The following is a 25,551-nucleotide window of genomic DNA, read 5'->3' on the forward strand; positions in this document are numbered from 1 at the left end:
GATGTTTGACGTGTTCATGGTAATAGCTACTAGCAGAGTAGCACTGTGATGATGACCAGGAATGATGAGAGGGTTTCATTAACTCCTTTTGAGCTTGGCATTGTTTAGATGACCGACAATCCTAATCAGTTCATCCTCGTCGATGATAGAGTGCAACTTCATAAGAGGGCTGCCTTAGGAATATCTTCCTTCTTGTTGATGTACCCGATCTCCTCTATGGATGCTTGTGCTGAACGATGTCATGTTGACTTACTGATGCATTCCACACAAGGCTGCAATGCTAGCTTAACACTTTTTAGGTTGCACCCTACAGAATGAGCTTTCTCCATCTCTGTGAGCTTTAATTGAGACACTGCTGCTATGGCTTTCATTGAGATGTTTGAGAAGATACAAACTTTCCTGCATAGGGCTGTGGAATCTGGAGCTGCTCTTCACAGCATCTCTTCATGTTTACAATTCCTGCTGTTTTTCTATTGTTAGTGGGGTTTCCCAATCTTGTGTCTGATGATGGACGGCCCTCCCCATGGGGGATTTCCGTGTGGACTGTTAGTGAAGAGTGGGGTTGTGTCAGTATCCGCTAAGGAGCTAGAGAGGGTAACAGTTGAAGTAAGGAACGAAACTACACACAACGTACTTGTGAGAAGAGGTACAATGTCAAACTGATGGGTGAAGCCCGGCGGAAGAAGACTAGTATGGGGAGATTGAATCTGGATATGTTTGAATTTGGGGGAAGCCCTGCCCCTGACGAATGGAAGGGACGTCTAAGGGAAAAGATTAACGAAAGCCTGAAGTGTTCTTCAACCACGAGTGGGACATGGGATGTGCTAAGGGAGTGGATCATCAAATATGTCTAGATGATACCCGCACATTTACAGAGAAGTCAAGGAAGCTGGCCCTAGCTGATGTTGAAGATGTGAGGCGTCACCTGCGGGAGTTACTGACAGCAGGTATTATATAGGGTCAGGGAGTTATTATGCTTCTCTAATTGTGGTGGCCTGAAAGAAAAGTGAAGCAGTGCGAATGTGAATAGATTACCGCATAGTTAATAAACAGACCCACTCAGACCAGTATATTATGCTCAGAAAAGAAGATACGTTGTTTTGCCTCACGGGGAGCAAGTGGCTTTCAGTCCTCGATCTTCTAAGTAATTACTACAAGATTCCCATGTATGAAAAGGAGAAGACAAACTTCAGCCCCTGGGATTCTACCAATTTGAACGTATGCCCCAAGGAGTGTCGGGACGCCCACCAACTTTCAGAGACTAATGGAAGGAGTAGGGGGAGATATGAAACTACCTGGATGACCTTATAGTTTCCTTTAGAGGAACATGAAGCTCGTGTGATGAAAGTGCTTGACCAGTTGAGCGAATGCGAGTCGAAGTTGTCTTTAGGCAAATACCAGTTTTGCAGGACATCAGTTACATATGTGAGACACGTCGTCTCTGAAAAAGGAGTTGTCACCAACCCTTGAAAACTGGAGGCCACAGCATCCTGGACAAGGCTGAGGCAATTACCTGAGTTGAGATCTTTCCTGGGATTTTGTGGGTACTATCGTAGGCTTGTGAATAACTTACCAGCCATAGTACAGCCCTTGACACAGCTAACCAAAGGCTATCCATCTTGTGGATGTAGTTCGATAAAGGGCGCCAGTGGACAGTACTATGTCAGAGTTTCGGAACCATTTGGAGAAAGATGTACCACAAAATACGAGGGAGCATTCCAAGAAATCAAAGCCCGTCTCACCAACACCCCTGTACTGGCTTTTGCTGACCCTAAAAATAAATAAAATGTGGATGCTAGCCTGGAAGGACTGGGAGCGGTGTTGTATCAAGAACACCCCGAAGGATTGAGGCCTGTTGTGTTCGTAAATCAGGGTCTTGTTCAGACAGAAAAAAAAGTTACCCAGTCCACAAACTTGAATTCCCAGTGTTAACATGGGTGTAGTTGACAAGCTACATGATTACCTCTATGGGGCATAGTTTGTGGTCCATACCGATCATAACCCGCATACCTATATCCTTTCCTTTGCTAAACTGGATTACACGAGAGCAGGAGAAAGGAATAATCCCATTGGACCCTGAGGAGCTGTGACATCATGGCAACAGGAGTGTTGAGATACACAGGCAGGAAGAAGTGAGCTAAGTGTGAAACCCACGTGAGAGGAGAAAGAGGACTTCTCCCGAGGAACCCGGTAGATGAAACGGCAAGGTCGCAGAGTCTAAAAGACCAGCAGGACGGCAAGAAGAAAGAGACAACCGGTGCAAGCTGTGGTTCAAAGTCGAGTCAAAGCCAGCAACCAGCTGGGAGATCGCTCCTAAAACACACACTAAGTGCCCTGGGCATGACACACCTTTGTAAAGTAGCAGGGCTGCAACCATTTCAACTATACAACACTACATGAGCTCCAACACTGTGCCGGCACCTACAGTGGCCCTTTTAGTTAGCACACAGGCCACTGGGACTGAATAAGTGACTCTGTGGGACATTTGTGTGGCAAGGTTTGTTTTATACCGAATGTATATTGCATTAAATGTTGTCTGGTCTCCTGACATTTAAGGCCACTGCATGTGATTCCTTCATTCCCTATCTATAAAGTACTATTGGTTATAAGCTATGTGTCCTGCTGCGTTGTCTGATTCCAGCCTGTTTTTTTGCAGGCTGAATATTCTCTCTCAGGTACAGGGGAGGTGGACTCAGGCCCCCTCCCTAGTATATACATTAATACATAAAGACAAATAAAGAGGGGTTACATCGTGGGTGTGTGCAGGCCCGGCTGCTCTGGGGTCCTGGCTGGTATGTACAGGAAGTTGGGCCTAACTTCCTGCAATTGGACAGGCCCATCTCTCCCTTCAGTTCCTGGAAGGGCCCATCTCTCACTTCAGCTTTGCATTCGGCAAGGCCCTCATTGGGCTGCAGGTAGGCCTATGTGGTCCTGTGCCCTCCTGTGGGCTCCCCCCTCTGTTCTGGCCTTCCCTTTCCCCAGGCTCATACCTCTCCCCAACTCGCCCTAGGCACATACCTAACCCCCCCCCCCAGGCATACCTAGCCCCCCCCTGGCCCATACCTAATCCCCCCCAGGTCTATACCTAGCCCCCGCCCCATACCTAATTCCCCCTCCCAGACCCCTACCAAACCCCCACCTCCACTCCCCCCTCCTACCTCAACTCCCCCCTCCTTCTAGGCCTTTTACCTACTCATCTCCACCCCAAAGACTCTACTCCCAACCCCTAGAGCCCTTGCTTACTCCCCCCCCCCCCTCCCAGGCCCATACCTTCTGGTGGATATAGCTATATCACAAAAAAATAAACAAATCAGCACAAATAAGTATAACACTCAATAAAAATTCTGTGAAAGCGGCATGATCATCGACTCAAGTGGAGCTCATTTCTTGCGGCGAAACACCGAAGCATCCCTCGAATGTGAGTAAAACCGACTGGCCCCTGCATGCAAGGCCTCTCAGGACGCGGGAGTACAGCCCCGTCATCATCTATTTGCCACTACAGATCAATAAAAGCCTAAATCGGCTTTCAGCATTGATATTTGGGATACAATAGGTTAAAACAAGGACAGAGACATGCCTACATTTCACATGTTAAACGCTAATAAGCGAGGCGAAATCATTGACCGTATTGGAGTCCCACCCTAGTGGCACTTACGCAACGTTCCCCAACTGTGTCTTTATCTAGTTGCCGTCTTGGGTGAGAGGCCACTGTAGACGTTGCGTGTCTCTGGACTTCACTGAGGACTATTTTTTCTATATTCCCACAAAAGCCATCTCCTATCCAGCCAAGAGGTGTTTCTGGGATATCAGTGACTTCTGTTGTCAGTATTGTAACTCAGTTTTATTACTTTTACCTCCCTAAACAGCCAATTGCTGTAATTAAATTGTGCATTTTCTACAGAGCATGCGCGTCTTTGTTACACACACACACACACACACACACCTCTTCCCTATTCCTCTACCCCCTCTCTCTCCTCTTTCGAGCTTGCTCTCTCACTTTCCCTTCTTTCACTCACCTGCAGTGAACACTCTCTCTGCTCCTCTTCTTTCTTCGTTGTCTGGTAATGTTGCTGCCATGAGCCCCTGGGATCTGTTCTCATTTTGGGGAGCTGTTTTGCACTGCAGGTTCTCTCTCTCTGTCCGGAGATGGGGTCCCCCGGGCTGAGCCAATGAATGTAGCAGACTTGCCTCTGCTGTTTGGCTAACAGAAGGTGATAGGACTGGCTGGGTCTGTCCTCCTATATACTGCTCCCCCACATACTGCCCTCTCATACAATGGTCCCCCACATACTGTCCTCCCATATACTGATCCCCCACATACTGTCTTCCCATACACTGCTTCCCCATATATTGTCCTTCCATACACTGCTTCCCCATATATTGTCCTTCCATACACTGCTTCCCCATATATTGTCCTTCCATACACTGCTTCCCCATATATTGTCCTTCCATACACTGCTCCCGCATATATTGTCCTCCCTTGTACTGCATCCCTGTAGAATACTCCCCGTTATTAAGCCCTCCCATATTGTGCACCACTGTATTCTGTGTCTTGATATTTTGCTCCTCTCTTTGAACTGGAGGAGAAGAGGACGATTGGCTTTTCCCCTGCAACAGAGAAAAAAAATCTTGTAAGTGAACAGACCGATATTGTTTACTATAAGCGTTTGTATCTAAAACTCAAAATATAAATCTGCTTAGGGATGTTCATTATGTGAGTGAATATCATCATTTCTCTTTATGACCCCTTGAAGGGCCTATTGCAACACTTTTGTCGGTAGCTTAGCGTTGCCTCGCTCCAACGCGTTTCACCAAATGTGTTGGCTTCATCAGGGATACTCAGCTAAACCATCTGGCAAAACACGTTGGAATGAGGCAACATTAAGCTAACCAGAGAGCGAAGAGGAGAGCTGACCAGAAACAGTGCAATAGTGAAAGCTTAGTTAATGAAACTCTTTGGCATGGCACAGATGGCAGGGAAATTAAAAGATGAAGACAAGGACCAAAAGTAAGATGGGAGGATCAAATCAGAAAATGTGTTGGAGCAACATGGAGAAGACTTGCAACAACCTGGAAGATCATTGGGGAGGCCTTCATCCAGCAGTGGATTGACAAGTTCTCAAGAATATATATATACATACATACATACACGCATGTGTGTGTGTGTTTACATATGCACACAGTGTATATATCTACAATCTGGCTTCCGAAGTGCTCACTCCACTGACACAGCTCGCACTAAAATTACTAATGACCTCTATGCTGACAAAGACAAACCTTGATGGGTCTCATCAGTGTGAGGTTGGTTGTACTGGCGTTGCAATTTTACAGTACTGAAAATGGCAAAACCAGTACAACCAACCTCACACTGATGAGACCAATCAAGGTTGAAACATGTCTGTGAGTGGGTTCTCTGGCTTTGCATCTGATTCCCATGCTGTGCTTAAAAGCTGTGTTAACAGCTAGCATTAGCTTATTAGTGTTCCATGAAAAAATGGATTTCAGGCAAAAGGTGACACGGTGTGCTCATTTGCATGTTATTTCCTAGAATCCCTTGCTGCAGTGGGAGCACTGTATGCTATGTGATAATGGTGAAAGGTAGGGTTGCAGACCTGTCTAACATATGTGAATGTGCTCACAAGTGATCTTTTTATTTGAGATATAGATATATATGTTCTTCAGTATTAGGTGAGACCTTTTTCATTTGGACTAACAATTTATGTCATAGGACAAGCTTTCCAGAGTTCTCCTCTCTACCTCAGGTCAGCAATACTTGTTTACAAAGGAATCTACGGAACCAGAAAAAAACAGACGTAGATAAGGTGGGGTGAGAAAGGGATGTTTGAAGAAATTGGAAGGGTAATAAAACGGTGACAAGTAACAGCATGTCGAGGGAAAGGGATGCTGTGTTGGGGGGGAGGTGTGGATAAGAACATTGGTAGAGTGGCAGGCAGGATAATTACAAGCCATCGTGATAGTGTGTGAGGAACCCCATATCCGCATTAAGCCCTCTTGTTTTGGTGTCAAAGAGTCTTATCATTCTGAGTTCAAATGTTCTCCGTTCTTGGGTGCGTTTAAACATTCCATTGAGGATTTTGATTTTTAAATCATTTATGGAATGATCTGGTTGTGAGAAGTGATGTCCCACAGGTGAGTAGAATCTTCCTTCTTAAACCCAGATTATGGTGCCGGCGTCGTGGCGTGCATGCGCGCACCCGGCAAGCACTCTGCTTTATTATGTTATGGGACCTACCCCTGTTCCTGCGCGCCTGCAGGCGGACAGGCGCGTTGACGCGGCCACGTTTTGAAAATACAACAAATTTTGTATTTTCAGGTGACTGCTGCGTGACGTCAGCGCACGTGAGCTGGTTCAGCCAATGAGGACGAACCAGCTTTGTGACGCGTCCACCACGCTCCCGTAATGCGTCTATGATCTCCTGCAGCCAAGTTCACAAATCGCTTGGGCTGCAAGAGTGTGCGCGACGGCGCGCTCATTCTTACACGGCCACGCAGGGACAATAATTCCCGCCTCAGTGGAGTGTCTGTGCATATTCATTCTGCCTTGACGTTTTTGGCTGGTTTCCCCAATGTAGCATCCTTGGTCACATTTGTTGCACTGAATCATATAAACCACGTTCCTGGATGTGCAGCTGTATGATCCTTTAACATTGGGTGTTCCATGGTTGTGACTGGCTGTGGGATCTTGGCATATATGTTTGCAGAGTTGGCAACGTGTGTTGTTGCACGGTTTTGTGCCATTATCAGTGTCTTTAAGTTCGTTGTGAAGTTTTCTGTTGACTCATTTCTGTTTGAGTTTTGGTGGTTGCCAGAACCCAAGAATGGGAGGTTTGGGGAAGATTTATTTTAATGTCACATCTTCTGCCAGCATGGGTTGCAGTTTTATTACCCTTCCAATTTCTTCAAACATCCCTTTGTCACCCCACCTTTATCTAAATCTCTGTTTTTTTTCTGCTTTCCAAACCTCTGTTTTTGCCATAGGTTCCTTTGTTAACCAGTATTGCTGAGCTGAGGAAGAGAGGAGAACTCTCGAAAGCTTGTCCTATGACACAAATTGTTCGTACAAATAAAAAACAGGTATCACCTACTACTGAAGAACTAATTTATTGTGCACTACCGCAACTGGACTAACACAGCTATTTCTGCTATATATATATATATATATATATATATATATATATATATATATATATATATATATATATGTGTGTGCGATATATATACACTGTGTGTGTGTTTACATATATATACACTGTGTGCATATCTACAATCTGGCTTCCAAACTGCTCACTCCACTGACACAGCTCGCACTAAAATAACTAATGACCTCCATGCTGCCAAAGACAGAGATCATTACACTGTGCTCATATTACTCGACGTCTCTGCAGCATTTGAAACTGTGGACCACCCTCTTCTCCTTCACATTCTCCATACTCTTGGTATACAGAACAAAGCTCTATCCTGGATCTCCTCTTACCTCTTCCATCATACTTTCAGTGTCTCTTTTGCTAACGCCTCCTCTATCGACGTCTCTGTGGGGGTACCCCAGGGTTCTGTCCTGGGACCTCTTCTGTTAGGTCCAGTCTACCTGACCAGACCTTAGAGCAGGCAACTTCTTCTACTCGACCCGGGGAGATTCATCACGCAGCTGCTATATGCTTCTGGTCTCAGATATGATAGTCGAGCTCGGAGAAGCAAAGACTCAATGCACACAAGGTAGCCGAGTCATCACCTCTGGTTTTAATATGCTAACAGAGGAATATTTATACAAAAGGCAAGGACAATACATCGTGTGTCAATTTCATACATCTGTTACAAATTCAGTTCCAATGTATAGATCATACATCTAAAATGACATATACCATCTGGCCTACATTAGTAGAAATAGGGATCAAAGGTCAATAACTACTAATGGGGTCAGAAACAAGACTAGCGGTCTTGTTTCTTATAATCTTGTTTCTTATGTAATAGATATCCTGGGACAGCTGTTCCAAAGCTGAAATACTTTTACCATCTAGTCTTTTTGCTAAAATAAAGCTTGGCTGTTTTAACCTATTCAGGCCCTGAAAAGAACATAGCTGACAGATACAGTTTTTAACCTTACATTCCCTCCTTTTGTTCTGGAAGAACAATCCAATCGACCAGTCCCATTTATTCTTCTACACACCACTCAGGAGAGGAAAAACTCCAAGGGAGAAACCTCTAAGAGACCATGGGGATGCAGAAACCTATCTCTTTTAGGTACCTCGTTTGATAATCAGAGATGAACATATGGGTGGTTGACGAGTACCAAGACTATTGGTATTTCTCGCTCTCATTGTGGGAAACATATACATAACTGTAGAGCTAGAAGCAGCTTTCTTTGGCAAAAATAGAGCTGATTACACTTTTAGCCATCTGAATTAACATATACACACAAAGTAATAAACTTGCGATTGCCATGATTCCATAAAGAATTTTCATTCCCAACGCACCTAGCCAATTTCCAAGACCAAATGTCCAATCGAACCCTTTTGGTTCCTCTCGCATTCTAGATTGAATTTCTGGTAGAGTGTCCATGTCATGATGTATACTTTTTGATTGGTCATCAATATAAACACAACATTCTTTACCTACTAACTTACAAACCCCTCCTTGTGCTGCCAACAGATAATCTAGTGCCATACAATTTTGCAATACTGTTGCTCTAATTTGTTGCTATTTGCTACTGAGTCTTAAAATAGCATCTTTAGTATCGTTAAAAACGGCATCTATATTGACTACTAAGAAATCCCCTTTTGCATATAAATCATACATTCCTAAAAAGGTATTAGACCTCCCGCAACTCTCTTAACTGAGCTACTTTTAATAATTAATGCCTTTCAATTTCGTATTCTTTGCTTAGGTAGGGGGAACATTATTTAAATTCTATTTCTGAGCATAAGTGGGGGTTGGTGTGGGTTAATATTTCCTAGGAGCGACTGCCCAACACATACATCTTACATACTACATTTACTCAGAATATCGGAACAGACAAAATGGATACCATGGTCAAAATGGATGACTTGTGATCCTTTCCTTGTGGTTGACACACACCCTTCCCACCTTCCTCATATCCAATCTTCTCAGCCCCCTCGTATCCTTTAGAGACAGTCTTTTTAAAGAACAGTTAACCATATCATAGTCCTGCTGGACCAAAAAAATAGTCCCATAGTGCATAACTTGATTCCTATCTGGCCATTGTATCGGCCCAGTTGATTTCTTTTTTTTTTGGTCTCTTCTTCTGGGGGGACTGCTGACATTTTCATCACCAAAAAGAGACATAGCATCGGTGGGGGGGTTGCAACACACTTCTGGACCAAAGTATTGCTGTTCATAACACAGAGAGTAATGAGTAGGACAAACATACATACAAAAACATCCACTAGCTTCGCTCCCAGTGAAATAATCTAACCACCAAGTCCCAACAAATCCCAACCCTCATCTCTACCTTTAAACACTAAAATCACTTTCCCAAATAACATAACCTGGTCTAGTTGCAGGATAATACTTTATCTATCCTTCTATCACAGAGTCAATAACTTCCCTAGGGCAAAGTCGTATTTCTAGTCCCTTCGTAACCAGTTTCTTTTATATATATATAGTTCTACAAATATCTTATAGCATCTTGTCTTTTTCCAAGGGGTTAAATATAACTCTCGTGTTCCTGGGGTGCAACTTATTGGGTATGGATAGTACATTGGGTTACATTGCACATAAGATGTGGGCTTTGTTTACCAGGATTCCATTATATAACAAGAAGGTGTGCATATATGCTATACACAGGACAATAAAACAAAAGACATATTATTAAACAAAATATTCCTGTTACTACCCTATCATCTTAATGTGAACACCACTTATATAAACCTAACAGCATAAACATTGTAATTAAAATAATAAAACCTGTAAAAAAGGTTATTAAAAAGTTCAAAGTTCATATATTGAGGTCTGGATTTCTGGTACGAACTTTTCTCCTTCTTTGGTTAGTGCCGGGTTTTATTGTGACCCAAAACACCAACTGAAAATAACTGTGTCTTTAGGCCTTCCCTTCTGTATTGAGGTTTAATTTTGAAGCGACTGTGGGTGCACTTATGTAACATGGATCCAGGAAAATACTCTGACGGGGTAGCATCTGGAATGGGCCTCTCCACTTTAGATGAAAAGCGCTTTTGCGTCACCTTTATCTTCATCTAATTAGAAGGACTGCACCTGAACATGAGACACTCAAACAATTGCATTAGTTTCACACAATAGACGCTGATTAAAATCGTCTGTTTAGAGCATAATCATACAACATTAAATCTAAAATGTACCTGGAGTGACCATTGGTCTTCCCATGAGAAAAATTCTTTCTGATTGTCACGGTAGGCCAGGCCAAATACACCTTTATATTTAAGGGATCAGTCACAAGGCAAAACAGGCAGAAAAATACATTGCGGTTTATTCGGATAGGACCTTGGAAACACACAGAAACACAAGAAACAGAGAATATACTTTGGGGGACCTTATACTTATTAGGGAAATAACTTGGGGGGATTTGGGCTCAAAATCCAGAAGTCTGGGGGACACAGGGAAGCCCTGGTGTAATTCACCCTGCGCACCGTCAAATCATGTCTGCTTGCTGGGGAAAAATTAAGTGACTACCAGCACTTTGGACCCCCCCAACTCCTGCAACCAAAATAATTATATTTCCACCCAAATATCCCCCTAAAACTGACACACAAGAAATTTCACAGTTCAAGGGCTAATGGAACATGACATAGGAAATAACAGGGTCAGTTCACTTTCAAGCACTCCATATCTGAGCTGGGGCATTGGAATGCTTATTCACATGCTAATTCACCAACCTGGGTTTAAATCACAGGACAAGCACAATGCATTGTATGTTTAAAACACATACAACCAACATGTAGACACAAGAGCTTGCACTCCACCATTTGCACCTATCATGTGGGGTTCTAAAACCTTCTCTTCTCTAAGACACCAGCTAAGAATACCTTGCTGCCAGGCCAAAATATCCCCTCCGTTTTCTATCATGTGCCAGGAGACTGCTCTGCAGCTATTTCTCATAAGGGGCCACCCATACAAGGCAATCCACTTATAAACTCGCACAGACAGCTGCAGTCCCATGAGGCAAAGGGAATACACAGAGAATGCATTAACTAGCCCACTGGTCTTACACAGTTAATCCCACATACACAGTTCCTAGCTTATACCCCTAAGGGGGACAGTATCAAAGGGAAAAATTATAGGCAACACAGTAAGGTAAAATATTATACCCAAGAGCTGACAATCTCAGCCCTTGCCATTCGGTTTCAGGGGCAGCCAGCAATAATAACAGCAATAACACCCTCCTTTTGTTCACTTTTATTACATGTGAACAATATTACACAAAGGATAACAGCATTTAAAGCATAACCTTAATGGAATTGCTTGATGTATAGCAAAACTAACCTGAAACCTTTGGGTATAAAATTGACATTAAAAATCCTACTGAATATAAAAATAATCTGCTATAGTCTTCTGACAGAAACTTTTAGAACACCAAATAACATCTGGTTTGCTGAAAGAACAACCTGTAGCATAAAAACCTCATAGACACAGATTTAAAGGTGGGACACATTTGAGAGAAAAAGATGGTTAAAAAATGATAAAATATTAAATATTTGATCAACTTTGCAGAAAAATAATTCCACATAGAACCCTCTAATACTGGCAGACCTGGCTATGGTCAGTTTTCCTTGTCCATTGCTTTACTGCAATTTCAGGGTCTGCACACTTATACGTACATCAGCACTAGAGTTTTTTTTTTTTTTTTTTTTTTGTGCTGATTACATTGGACTAGTGGTTACTTTATCCACTTCACTGTTCGCACTGCAAGACACTAGTTTAGTGATTCTATGCAGTTAATCAGTGATCCAGAACATTACATTGTGCTCATACTATAGGTTCTGAGCATTTAATATCTGTTTTAATTCCCATCATTTTACACGGATATTAAAGATTTAAGTTTTAACCACTTCATAACCCACCCACCAGGTGTTTAGAGTGCTCATTCTAGGTTACTGTCCTTTGTTCATTTGAACTCTATATTAATCAATTTATAACTGTTTCCATTTCAAGCCATATACCAAGCTCAAAATAACTCTCTGGGCTTCCTGCCAGAACCTTGTAACAAAAAAAAAGGTTAATTACTGGTTACTGCAATACAATTTAGGACAGCTTGAAATATGCAGCTCGTCACAGAGCCCGATAATGTTACTGGTATTCAAAAATTAAAACTGGATCTTTGTTTAACAGAATATTATAGGCTTAATATATACTTTAGACAGTTTTAGTTACTGGTTATACACAAAAAGAGCACAGAGTGCAGACACAAAACAAACAGAATTTTACGCTTCATTCACACATTCAACCAGTTTTTACAAAAATAACAGACACATATTTTCTCACCTATTCTAATAAATAGGAAAACAAAACAATTTGATCCTGCAGACTAAATTTATAAAGATATCCTTTTTTTTTTTTCATATCATAATTAACTTTTAAAACTAATTTTAAAATGCTGAGCTTCTAGTTAGCTTTGTGTCTAGAATATATTTCGCCTGTTATTTCTATATAACATATTCACCTGATTTTATCTGTGGAGATTTAGAGGAAAAGAATTGTAATTCTGTTTAAGGAAATAAATCGCCTGGCCAGTACGATAAACATCCTTATTATTCCAGTGACAGAACTGTATACAAAAAATAATTAATCCTTTCTTTATTCTTTTTTTCTCCACAGATACCCAAAACTTTCCCCTTTCCAGTATTAATTAGTTTATATTATAATGGGGGTGTACTCCTTTTAAAAATTAAATTTCAACATGAGCAATTAATTATATTCTTATTTTAGAAGCACTTGCCCTGAATAGTAATTTTGTATACATACAATAAACCGTTTTTCTTATTATTCAATGCAAATAACACTTTCATATGGATAGAATTCACTCAGATTCTTACAAGCACACACACAGGGATTACATACAATCAACCTTTTTATCATATTCATGCCTGAAAATGTAATAAAAACATTCTAATGGAAAAAGAAACCTATACCTGTTATACTCTTGTTTTCCACTTTTCAATTCAGACGGGAAAATATTATTAATTCAACTTAATATACACTCATACTTGGTTAATGTGGCACAAATAATTTGGGTTTGCATGTCTTAAAATTAAATTGGAAAAATTATATGTTTCTGTCTTTCTCTCTCCTAAGAGCTCTGCTGACTTGCTAACAACATTTCAACAAAAAGAAAACCATCTCTGTAACTTGTCCTATAAAACAAAATTCTTATTATTTCAACTTTCTAATTCTTGTCTCTCTCTTTTTTTCTTCTCTGTCTGTCTTCAACATTCCTGTTCCTTTCCTGTGTAACAAATCACTGGGGGAAAAAAGGTGGGGGCTAGAGCGGTTTATACATGCAGGCAACGTGAGAGGGAGACAGACAAAAAAAATCTTTTATCTTCCCAGCTTTGTTGCTGTGCTTGAGAGTTAATTGAGGCACCTATGCCACACTGCATTCATCCATAAGGGTTATTTTAACTCATCCTACAGTACATTTCTTCATACAGTATACCTATAATCCCATAAACAACTTATAAAGGAATTTTATCTTAACAAGCATACAATAAGGTTAGTCTTATCATTCTTAATATCTTAACCTAAACAATTATTAGCTTATCCTAAATTACCATCATATCTGAGACACCATATCAGTACAGCCCGTTTCAATTAAACAAATGGGACTCCAACCCTTTGTTATATAAATCGGAGACTCAAACTCTCGATTCTCAATTAAACAATTGGGACTCCAACCCTTTGTTATATAAATCGGAGACTCAAACTCTCGATTCTTCTGCCCTATAAAATTTAGGTTCTTTAGATTCGCAGAGAAACGGTGAGAAACAATAAAATATGTTTTTCTCACCTTTTTTCTGTGCAAATCCCACTTTTTCTGACACCATTTGTTAGGTCCAGTCTACCTGACCAGACCTTAGAGCAGGCAACTTCTTCTACTCGACCCGGGGAGATTCATCACGCAGCTGCTATATGCTTCTGGTCTCAGATATGATAGTCGAGCTCGGAGAAGCAAAGACTCAATGCACACAAGGTAGCCGAGTCATCACCTCTGGTTTTAATATGCTAACAGAGGAATATTTATACAAAAGGCAAGGACAATACATCGTGTGTCAATTTCATACATCTGTTACAAATTCAGTTCCAATGTATAGATCATACATCTAAAATGACATATACCATCTGGCCTACATTAGTAGAAATAGGGATCAAAGGTCAATAACTACTAATGGGGTCAGAAACAAGACTAGCGGTCTTGTTTCTTATAATCTTGTTTCTTATGTAATAGATATCCTGGGACAGCTGTTCCAAAGCTGAAATACTTTTACCATCTAGTCTTTTTGCTAAAATAAAGCTTGGCTGTTTTAACCTATTCAGGCCCTGAAAAGAACATAGCTGACAGATACAGTTTTTAACCTTACATCTTCTATTTTCTCTTTACACACTCTCTCTAGGTGACCTTATCACATCTCTTGGGTGCAAATATCACCTCTATGCTGATGACACACAATTTAACTTTTCCACCCCTGACCTTACACCTGCTGTACAGACTAAAGTTTCTGAATGAGACTCCGCTGTATCATTCTGGATGGCCCTCCGCTGACTCACTCTTAACATGTCAAAAACAGAGCTCCTTAGATTTCTTCCCAAACCTGGCCCTACAACCTCCTATATTACTGTTGGAAGCACTGTCATACACCCAGTATCACAAGCACACTGCCTTTGGGTCACACTCGACACCTCTCACATTCAAAATATAGCTAAAACCTGTTGTTTTTTCCTCCGCGATATTACAAAGATACGCCCTTTCCTCTGCTGCTCTATTGCTAAAGTACTGACCCAGTCCCTCATTCTCTCCTGTCTTGATTACTGTAACCTCCTGCTGTCCGGCCTTCCTGCCTCTCACCTGTCTCCCCTACAATCTATCCTAAACGCTGCTGCCAGAATCACTCTACTCTTCCCTAAATCTGTCTCAGTGTCTCCCCTGCTGAAATCACTCTCCTTGCTTCCTATCAAATCCCGCATCTCACACTCAATTCTCCTCCTCACTTATTAAGCTTTACACTCTCCTGCCCCTCCTTACATCTCACCCCTAATTTCTTGATATGCACCATCCCGACTCTTGCGTTCTGCTCAAGGATGTCTTTTCTCTACCCCTTTTGTGCCTAAAGCCCTCTCCCTAGAATCTCTCTATCTGGCGGGCTCTACCCACAAATTCCTCCCCTTTACGTAAAGCCCTCTCCCGCCTAAAACCTTTCTCACTGACTGCCCCGCACCTCTGGAATGCCCTTCACCTCAATACCCGACTAGCACCCTCTCTGTCCACCTTTAAGAACCATCTTAAAACCCACCTCCTTAACTAAGCATACGAGTAGCTCCATAGCTGATACTATACATCGACTATATATATATATATATATATATATATATATATATATATATATATATATATATATATATATATATATATAAATATATAAGACACACAGATGAAAAAGACAAAGACAATCCCCTTAGTAGCACTCTAAATTACACCTAAACTAATCTATAAGATAAAGATTGTTAAAAAGAAACAGATGCTCTGCCAATTCAAAAAAAATGAACAAGATTTTATTGATTTAACAACAAGACACACTAACTTAAAAACATAAAAATACTAAAGACAGCCTATGAAAATATATATGTATCAAAAATATAAAGAGAGGACTACTAATCAAATACTGTCAGTATTACAAAAAGAAGAAAAACTAAAATGTGTCTAAATAAAGTTTAAATAATGACAACAAAGTAGTTTAGTCTAACATAATAGGCAATACAAAATATATTCCCACTGACATATGCATGAAAGAATGATAAATCATTGCGTTGGAAAAAGTATATAGTCAATGACCCAGTTTCTTTTTAACAATCTTTATCTTATAGATTAGTTTAGGTGTAATTTAGAGTGCTACTAAGGGGATTGTTTTGTCTTTTTCATCTGTGTGTCTTATATAGTTTTCACTATCCCCTAGCACCATCAGGTCCTATTTAATTTATATACTGACTTTATTTTGGGGTATATATTTAATTTTACCCTTATAGTTAGTTTTACTTAAGGGCTTGAGTTAACCTTATATATTATGTGTTGAGCAACTTCTCCTTTTGTGTGTTCTATATATATATATATATATATATATATATATATATATATATATATATACACTGGCGACACACTTTATTCGAGCTTGGCTAGTCCCACGAATTCGGGTATACCCGGGTGTATTGAGGTTTGTGACTGTTTTCTGCCCGAGTGCATTGAGTTATTTTCCAAGCAGGGATTGAAGCATTTTATTCCCGCTGGCTGCAATACTGCACAGTATATATATATATACTGCATTACAATTCATGAATTTATGCCATCTGGTAGACACGCGAAGCATTGCAGCCTATTAAATCCTAATCATTATCATTTAACAGATCAGCCGCCCATCAGCCAGGCATGAACCCAGGCTGGGAAGGCAAATGCAACGGGGCTTGTCAGAGGGGAGGAGTGGCGCATTCCAGGTATCTGCCAAGTACATACCGGGTATTTGCTCGAATAAAGTGTGTCGGTGCAGTATATATATATACACACAGAGATACAGTATCTAAACCTTAATCCATCTTTATACAGTACATGCGGACAGAGAGATGTTCTGAACTTCAAAGCATGTACAGTATTAAACCATCAGCAGTTGCTACGTAAATTGGAAGCACACTTGAAACATGTAAACCCTGTATGTGAGTGTCAGGCTGTAGAATGGCTGGATTTTGTAACTGGTAAACAGATAATGCTTTGTCTGGGCTGTAGCAAGAGCTGATGGGTACAAAACAACAACCTCACCTACAAGTTGCTGCATCAGTAATGGAGGACGACGGGCAACTAAACTCTGACCTATAATAGTAACAATCTACACAGCTCTTGACTCAGGCTGCGCTAATTGTGCCGGCAATGCTACCGTCGCGTCAAAACAAACGCATTTTCGCCGGCGCTTATAGTGCACGCAACAGCGCGACGGACCGACAGCGCTACCAAAAATCTGGAAGTCACTGTTATTTGATTTTTTTCGGCGACGGTCTCCCCTTTTGGCCAATCAGGAGCTTCTCCGTCCCCCTGCTTTCCCCATTTATGACGTCGCTGGCCTTGTAGCTAGCGACGTCGCTGGCCTTGTAGCTAGCGTCGTCGCCTAAATTTGAAATATAACTATTGCAATGGCGACGGGTGACGTCATCGGTCGCGTCGCCGGCACTATAAACGCGGCCTAAGGCTGCAGATATCAGATAGATACAGAGAGCCGAGACTAAATCACAAATGCAATGGAAATCTAAGCTGCTTCCTAAAATGTACACGATTGCCAACACTGTGACTACAGGACACACACAGAGGCAAAGAAACGCCCTTACCTTAGTTCTTAGTGCTCGGCCTGCGGAATAGAGAGAGTGGTATGATTGTGATATGCTGTGCATTTAATACACAGACAGATGCACACACGCAAACAGGTAAACACATACTGTACATAAACATGCATACAGTCAATCTATATAAAGATGAGAGCTAACTTTCTTTAAATAGTGAATACAAAATAAATAACCACAGTGAATGTACTTGCTGTATAAAAAAATAGTGGTATGTGCAAAATAAAAATCATACTGATATGGGTTAATGGATTAGTGTTAAATGGTTAGAACAATGGGAAAAATATATATTTTTAAATATAATAAACAAGGGTGACTGAGAAAACGGCAAATACACATATGAACACATATGTACACTGGCATACATGTCGAGTTATATTATACTAAGATGCAATAGGCATAATCACTCGTTTAACAAGGCATACTGGCTAATATACTCTATACACAAACATATGTACACACAAACCCAGGTACAAAGATACAAAATGACAAACACACAGGTGTACATACAGACATGTAGCAAGAAATAAGTCTACGCAGACACATTGCAAGAAATATGTGAACACACGTGTCCAAACAGCCACAAACGTATGCACAAACATATTTACAGATGTACTGTATACACATAGATGTACAGAGACACACAAAGATGTGTGTATGCACACACACGAAGAAGAAGAAGCAGGCACACGGTCTTACTCAAAAGGAGGTTTAATATGCCATAAAGTCCAACGTTTCGGCAGTCAAATACTGCCTTTCTCAAGGTGAAGGCTCCTCTGTCTACACACACACACACACACACACACACACACACACACACACACACACACACACACACACACACACACACACACACACACACACACACACACACACACACACACACACACACTCAGACACTCAGACACACACACACACACACACACACACACACACACACACACACACACACACACACACACACACACACACACACACACACACACACAGACACACAGACACTCAGACACTCAGACACTCAGACACTCAGACACACACACACACACACACACTCAGACACACACACACACACACACACACACACACACACACACACACACACACACACACACACACACACACACACACACACACACACACACACACACACACACACAGACACTCAGACACTCAGACACACACACACACACACACACACACACGAATTGCTCTCTCACTTACAGGACCCCGCGCTCCTCCCCACACCAATGAAACTGATTGCGTGGGAGAGAGCGGCCTCTGTGAGAGAGCCACCCTTCTCCATCCGCATCGCGGCTTATGGCAGCGACATGTACAGACACTCACATACATCGGTGTACATGCAAACACATGTACACAGACATTTACAGAGACACAGATACGCATAAATATACACACACATGCAGGGCCGGCGTGATGGCGGCGCCTAGCCCCGCAGTTACAGAGGCCCCGCGCTCTCCCCCATGAAAATGAAACTGATTGCCGGGGGGAGCGTTGAGGCCTCGGTCAGTGCCACTTACCTTCTCCCAGCATTTGTCCTCTCGTATGGTCCAGTCATCATGGCATTACAACATCCAATGGTGTCGCATTGCCATGACAATGGGACATCACATGACGTCACATTGCCATGACAACAGAATCCTCATGGCGCCATGACATTACATGTTGGCATGGCAATGCGACACCATTGGATGTTGCGGAGCCATGATGACAGGACCATACAGGGGAAGATGCCGCTGGAGAAGGTAAGAACCGTGGCCCCGCACACGTCACTGCACTAAGCCCCGCACACGTCACTGCACCGAGTCCCGCACACGTCACTGCACCGAGCCCCGCGCACGTCACTGCACCGAGCCCCACGCACGTCACTGCACCGAGCCCCGCGCACGTCACTGCACCGAGCCCCACGCACGTCACTGCACCGAGCCCCACGCACGTCACTGCACCGAGCCCCGCGCACGTCACTGCACCGAGTCCCGCGCACGTCACTGCACCGAGCCCCGCGCACGTCACTGCACCGAGCCCCGCGCACGTCACTGCACCGAGCCCCACGCACGTCACTGCACCGAGCCCCGCGCACGTCACTGCACCGAGTCCCGCGCACGTCACTGCACCGAGCCCCGCGCACGTCACTGCACCGAGTCCCGCGCACGTCACTGCACCGAGCCCCGCACACGTCACTGCACCGAGCCCCGCACACGTCACTGCCCCGAGCCCCGCACACGTCACTGCCCCGAGCCCCGCACACGTCACTGCACCGAGCCCCGCACACGTCACTGCACCGAGCCCCGCACACGTCACTGCACCGAGCCCCGCACACGTCACTGCACACGTCACTGCACCGAGCCCCGCACACGTCACTGCACCGAGCCCCGCACACGTCACTGCACCGAGCCCCGCACACGTCACTGCACCGAGCCCCGCACACGTCACTGCACCGGGCCCCGCACACGTCACTGCACCGGGCCCCGCACACGTCACTGCACCGGGCCCCGCACACGTCACTGCACCGAGCCCCGCACACGTCCCTGCACCGAGCCCCGCACACGTCCCTGCACCGAGCCCCGCACACGTCACTGCACCGAGCCCCGCACACGTCACTGCACCGAGCCCCGCACACGTCACTACACCGAGCCCCGCACACGTCACTGCACCGAGCCCCGCACACGTCACTGCACCGAGCCCCGCACACGTCACTGCACCGAGCCCCGCACACGTCACTGCACTAAGCCCCGCACACGTCACTGCATCGAGCCCCGCACACGTCACTGCACCGAGCCCCGCACACGTCACTGCACCGAGCCCCGCACACGTCACTGCACCGAGCCCCGCACACGTCACTGCACCGAGCCCCGCACACGTCACTGCACCGAGCCCCGCACACGTCACTGCACCGAGCCCCGCACACGTCACTGCACCGGGCCCCGCACACGTCACTGCACCGAGCCCCGCACACGTCACTGCACCGAGCCCCGCACACGTCACTGCACCGAGCCCCGCACACGTCACTGCCCCGAGCCCCGCACACGTCACTGCACCGAGCCCCGCACACGTCACTGCACCGGGCCCCGCACACGTCACTGCACCGGGCCCCGCACACGTCACTGCACCGGGCCCCGCACACGTCACTGCACCGAGCCCCGCACACGTCACTGCACCGAGCCCCGCACACGTCACTGCACCGAGCCCCGCACACGTCACTGCACCGAGCCCCGCACACGTCACTGCACCGAGCCCCGCACACGTCACTGCACCGAGCCCCGCACACGTCACTGCACCGAGCCCCGCACACGTCACTGCACTAAGCCCCGCACACGTCACTGCATCGAGCCCCGCACACGTCACTGCACCGAGCCCCGCACACGTCACTGCACCGAGCCCCGCACACGTCACTGCACCGAGCCCCGCACACGTCACTGCACCGAGCCCCGCACACGTCACTGCACCGAGCCCCGCACACGTCACTGCACCGAGCCCCGCACACGTCACTGCACCGAGCCCCGCACACGTCACTGCACCGGGCCCCGCACACGTCACTGCACCGAGCCCCGCACACGTCACTGCACCGAGCCCTGCAAACATCCACAGCCAGCCCAGCACACATGTACAGAGACAAAACATACACCTGTGCACGCTCAAACAGGTACTCTAGGAGAGGATTCTTACCTATTTTCTTACATATAGGAGTCCTGTCCCAGAGGAAAACAAGCGTGATAAGACTGCAAGCGATCACAATAATCACAACAATGAGAACCCAGAGAGGAATACCTGCAGCGGGATGAATAGATCCTATGGAGAGAGTGAGACTTCAGACATATATAGAGAGAGATATATCAGAGTGAGGAAGGGAGTTAGAGCTGTGGTTTTCAACCTTTCTTCTCTTGGGGTACCCCCAATCACAGTGTTCAGTTGCTGAGGCACCCCCACAACAGGACAGTCACAGAAGACAGAGAGACAGAGTCAAACGAGACAGAGGGGGCAGAGATTCACAAGAGATAGAGGGGGCAGAGATTCACAAGAGATAAAGGGGGCAGAGAATCACAAGAGATAGAGGGGGCAGAGAATCACAAGAGATAGAGGGGGCAGAGAATCACAAGAGATAGAGGGGGCAGAGAATCACAAGAGATAGAGGGGGCAGAGAATCACAAGAGATAGAGGGGGCAGAGAATCACAAGAGATAGAGGGGGCAGAGAATCACAAGAGATAGAGGGGGCAGAGAATCACAAGAGATAGAGGGGGCAGAGAATCACAAGAGATAGAGGGGGCAGAGAATCACAAGAGATAGAGGGGGCAGAGAATCACAAGAGATAGAGGGGGCAGAGAATCACAAGAGATAGAGGGGGCAGAGAATCACAAGAGATAGAGGGGGCAGAGAATCACAAGAGATAGAGGGGGCAGAGAATCACAAGAGATAGAGGGGGCAGAGAATCACAGGAGACAGAGGGGGCAGAGAATCACAGAACACATAGGACAGAGACAGACAGAGTTTCAGGAGGCAGAGTCAAGGGGGGGGGGGACAGAGAGTCAGAAGGGGGAAGAGTCACAGGAGACACATATAGCCCCCGTATCCCTCAGGGGATTGTCACGTGCTGTGGCTTAGTCAATAGGGCGGCTGCATTTGCAATTAAGGCCTTTTCAGTGCAAGGGAGCCTGCGCTGGCAGTTCTGAATAGAGACAGTTAACAGAGGCTGCAGTTACATGTTGCTAGGCAACCAGTGAAGCTGTGAGAGATGACAGTTTAGACAGCTTTTAAAAAGAGTGAGCAGTGAGAGCTGGGAGCTGGGGGAGTTAGGGTGTGTGTGTGCAGGGAGCAGTAGCCCCTAGCACTAGGCCTAGTTACCCCCAGAGGTCCCAGATAAGTTACCATTCCCCAGTTTGTGGTTGCTTCAGGGACAGGCCCTACGTAAGGAGATCTGCCCCTTTAGCTATTTGGTTAAGTTAGGACACCCTCAGTGTCAAGCAGCCTGATTACTGGGTCTGGGCTCAGACCCCCCAGAGTTATATAGAGACTATCTTCTCGGAGGCCCTGCAAAGCAGTGACTGCGGCCGGTTGCAGACGGATCCCTGTCAAAGTACAGACGGTGCGGAGCTGCGGTGATATTATCCACGCCGGAATTCACCCCACGCGTAGGAGGACATCATGTCGGATCAGGCGGATCCACTTCAGTGTATAGCGGCACCCGTGGCTGGAGCTCGGGCAGGTATCTATAAAGAGTGCACCAACACGTCCAGGGATAGCGCTATCTCCAACACACGTGGGTGGGGTTTGGACATAAGGTACTTTGGGGAATACCTATGTTGATGTGTGCACCCAGTGCATGTCCATGTGTGTGTGTATACACATTATTCTGTGTGGTACAGGTACCGGAGTTATTATTAGTAGTTACAATAGTAAACAGTTATTAGCATACACTGTGTGCGTGTCTTATTATTGTGGTTCCTGTAAGAGGACCATCCCACTCAGGTGGGAACCCTTACAGGTGGAGGCGCTGTGTACGACGAATCAGGTAACCCCAGGCTCCCAGTGGCGGAGGTTCAGGTCTTCTGTGAGCCTATCAGGTAACGCACCACACCAGGTAACACAATTGTATTTCCCCACATGGTCCCCATCTGCGATTGGGGGGTGGAAAAGGTGTTACACACACAAAACAGGACAGTACAAATACACACACTCCAGGACATAACAAATACACACAGGACTAGCAGACACAGCCTCACCTCTCTACTGCCCATGCTGCTTCCTCCTTTGCTTGGCCACACCCTCAGGCTCCTGGTACCACCTTCTAATTGGCTACTACAGGGTAATGCAGCCATTCAGGGTGGAGGAAACTGCCCAGCCCCCTAGCAGCTGCCCTGCTCTCTCCTTGCTCTGGGAGATAAGGTGAATTCTGCGGCATCCTTTTGACCATCTCAAAGAACCCCAGGAGAGGGCCAAAGAACCCCAGGACAGGGCCAAGGAACCCCAGGACAGGGCCAAGGAACCCCAGGACAGGGCCAAGGAACCCCAGGACAGGGCCAAGGAACCCCAGGACAGGGCCAAGGAACCCCTGTACAGGGCCAAGGAACCCCAGGACAGGGCCAAGGAACCCCAGGACAGGGCCAAGGAACCCCAGGACAGGGCCAAGGAACCCCTGTACAGGGCCAAGGAACCCTAGGACAGGGCCAAGGAACCCCAGGACAGGGCCAAGGAACCCCTGTACAGGGCCAAGGAACCCCTGGACAAGGTCAAGGAACCCCAGGACAGGGCCAAGGAACCCCAGGACAGGGCCAAGGAACCCCAGGACAGGGCCAAGGAACACCTGTACAGGGCCAAGGAACCCCAGGACAGGGCCAAGGAACACCTGTACAGGGCCAAGGAACCCCAGGACAGGGCCAAGGAACCCCAGGACAGGGCCAAGGAACCCCTGTACAGGGCCAAGGAACCCCAGGACAGGGCCAAGGAACCCCTGTACAGGGCCAAGGATCCCAGGACAGGGCCAAGGAACCCCTGTACAGGGCCAAGGAACCCCTGTACAGGGCCAAGGAACCCCTGTACAGGGCCAAGGAACCCCAGGACAGGGCCAAGGAACCCCAGGACAGGGCCAAGGAACCCCAGGACAGGGTCAAGGAACCCCTGAATTGTGTGTGTATGTGTACCAGTGTGTGTGTATGTGTACCAGTGTGTGTGTGTGTGGGTGTGGGTGTGGGTGTGTGTGTGTACCAGTGTGTGTGTGTGTGTGTGTGTGTGTGTGTGTGTGTGTGTGTACCAGTGTGTGTGTGTACCAGTGTGTGTATGTGTACCAGTGTGTGTGTGTGTGTGTGTGTATGTGTACCAGTGTGTGTGTGTGTATGTGTACCAGTGTGTTTGTGTGTGTGTGTGTGTGTGTGTATGTGTACCAGTGTGTGTGTGTGTGTGTGTGTATGTGTACCAGTTTGTGTGTATGTGTACCAGTGTGTGTGTGTGTGTGTGTGTGTGTGTGTGTGTACCAGTGTGCGTATGTGTACCAGTGTGTGTGTGTGTGTGTACCAGTGTGTATGTGTGTGTGTACCAGTGTGTGTACCAGTGTGTGTGTGTGTGTGTGTACCAGTGTGTGTGTACCAGTGTCTACCAGTGTGTGTGTGTGTATATGTGTGTGTGTGTGTACCAGTGTGTGTGTGTGTGTGTGTGTGTGTGTGTGTGTGTGTGTGTGTGTGTGTGTGTGTGTGTGTGTGTGTGTGTGTGTGTGTGTGTGTGTGTGGCAGTGTGTGTGTGTAGCAGTGTGTGTGTGTAGCAGTGTGTGTGTGTAGCAGTGTGTGTACCATTGTGTGCACATGCGTGTGTGTGTGTGTGTGTACCAGTGTGTGTGTACCAGTGTGTGTGTGTACCAGTGTGTGTGTGTGTACCCGTGTGTGTACCCGTGGGTGTGTGTGTGTGTGTACCCGTGTGTGTGTGTGTACCCGTGTGTGTGTGTCCCTCACTCCCTCTCTCCCTCTCACCCTCTCTCCCTCTCACCCTCTCTCCCTCTCACCCTCTCACCCTCTCACCCTCCCCCTCTCACCCTCCCCCTCTCACCCTCCCCCTCTCACCCTCTCACCCTCTCTCCGTCTCTCTGTCTGTCTCTCTGTCTGTCTCTGTGTCTGTCTCTCTGTCTGTCTCTCTCTCTGTGTCTGTCTGTCTCTCTCTCTCTCGCCCTCTCTCTGTCTCTCTCACCCTCTCTCTGTCTCTCTCACCCTCTCTCTGTCTCTCTCACCCTCTCTCTGTCTCTCTCACCCTCTCTCTGTCTCTCTCACCCTCTCTCTGTCTCTCTCACCCTCTCTCTGTCTCTCTCACCCTCTCTCTGTCTCTCTCACCCTCTCTCTGTCTCTCTCACCCTCTCTCTGTCTCTCTCACCCTCTCTCTGTCTCTCTCACCTTCTCTCTGTCTCTCTCACCCTCTCTCACCCTCTCTCTGTCTCTCTCCCTCTCTCTCTCACCCTC

The 25,551-nt window shown here is 45.7% G+C and overlaps 1 protein-coding gene across 4 annotated transcripts in view; it reads right to left on the reverse strand.

Moving 5' to 3' along the window:
* Window positions 1-25,551, reverse strand: part of LOC142501997 (tumor necrosis factor receptor superfamily member 3-like) — a 43,991-nt gene that overhangs the window by 4,334 nt on the left and 14,106 nt on the right. For 3 of the 4 annotated variants that reach the window (XM_075612696.1, XM_075612694.1, XM_075612695.1), the window contains 3 exons: window positions 21,283-21,405; window positions 17,587-17,606; window positions 4,017-4,608 (listed from right to left, as the gene is read on the reverse strand). In XM_075612696.1, coding sequence (XP_075468811.1) covers window positions 4,017-4,608; window positions 17,587-17,606; window positions 21,283-21,405 — 735 coding nt within the window. Of the gene's footprint in view, window positions 1-4,016; window positions 4,609-7,738; window positions 10,249-17,586; window positions 17,607-21,282; window positions 21,406-25,551 lie in introns of those variants that run through there. The other variant, XM_075612697.1, reaches the window with a different exon arrangement.

Source organism: Ascaphus truei, chromosome 8 (genome assembly GCF_040206685.1).
Source record: "Ascaphus truei isolate aAscTru1 chromosome 8, aAscTru1.hap1, whole genome shotgun sequence".
NCBI classification, from domain to species: Eukaryota; Metazoa; Chordata; class Amphibia; order Anura; family Ascaphidae; genus Ascaphus; species Ascaphus truei.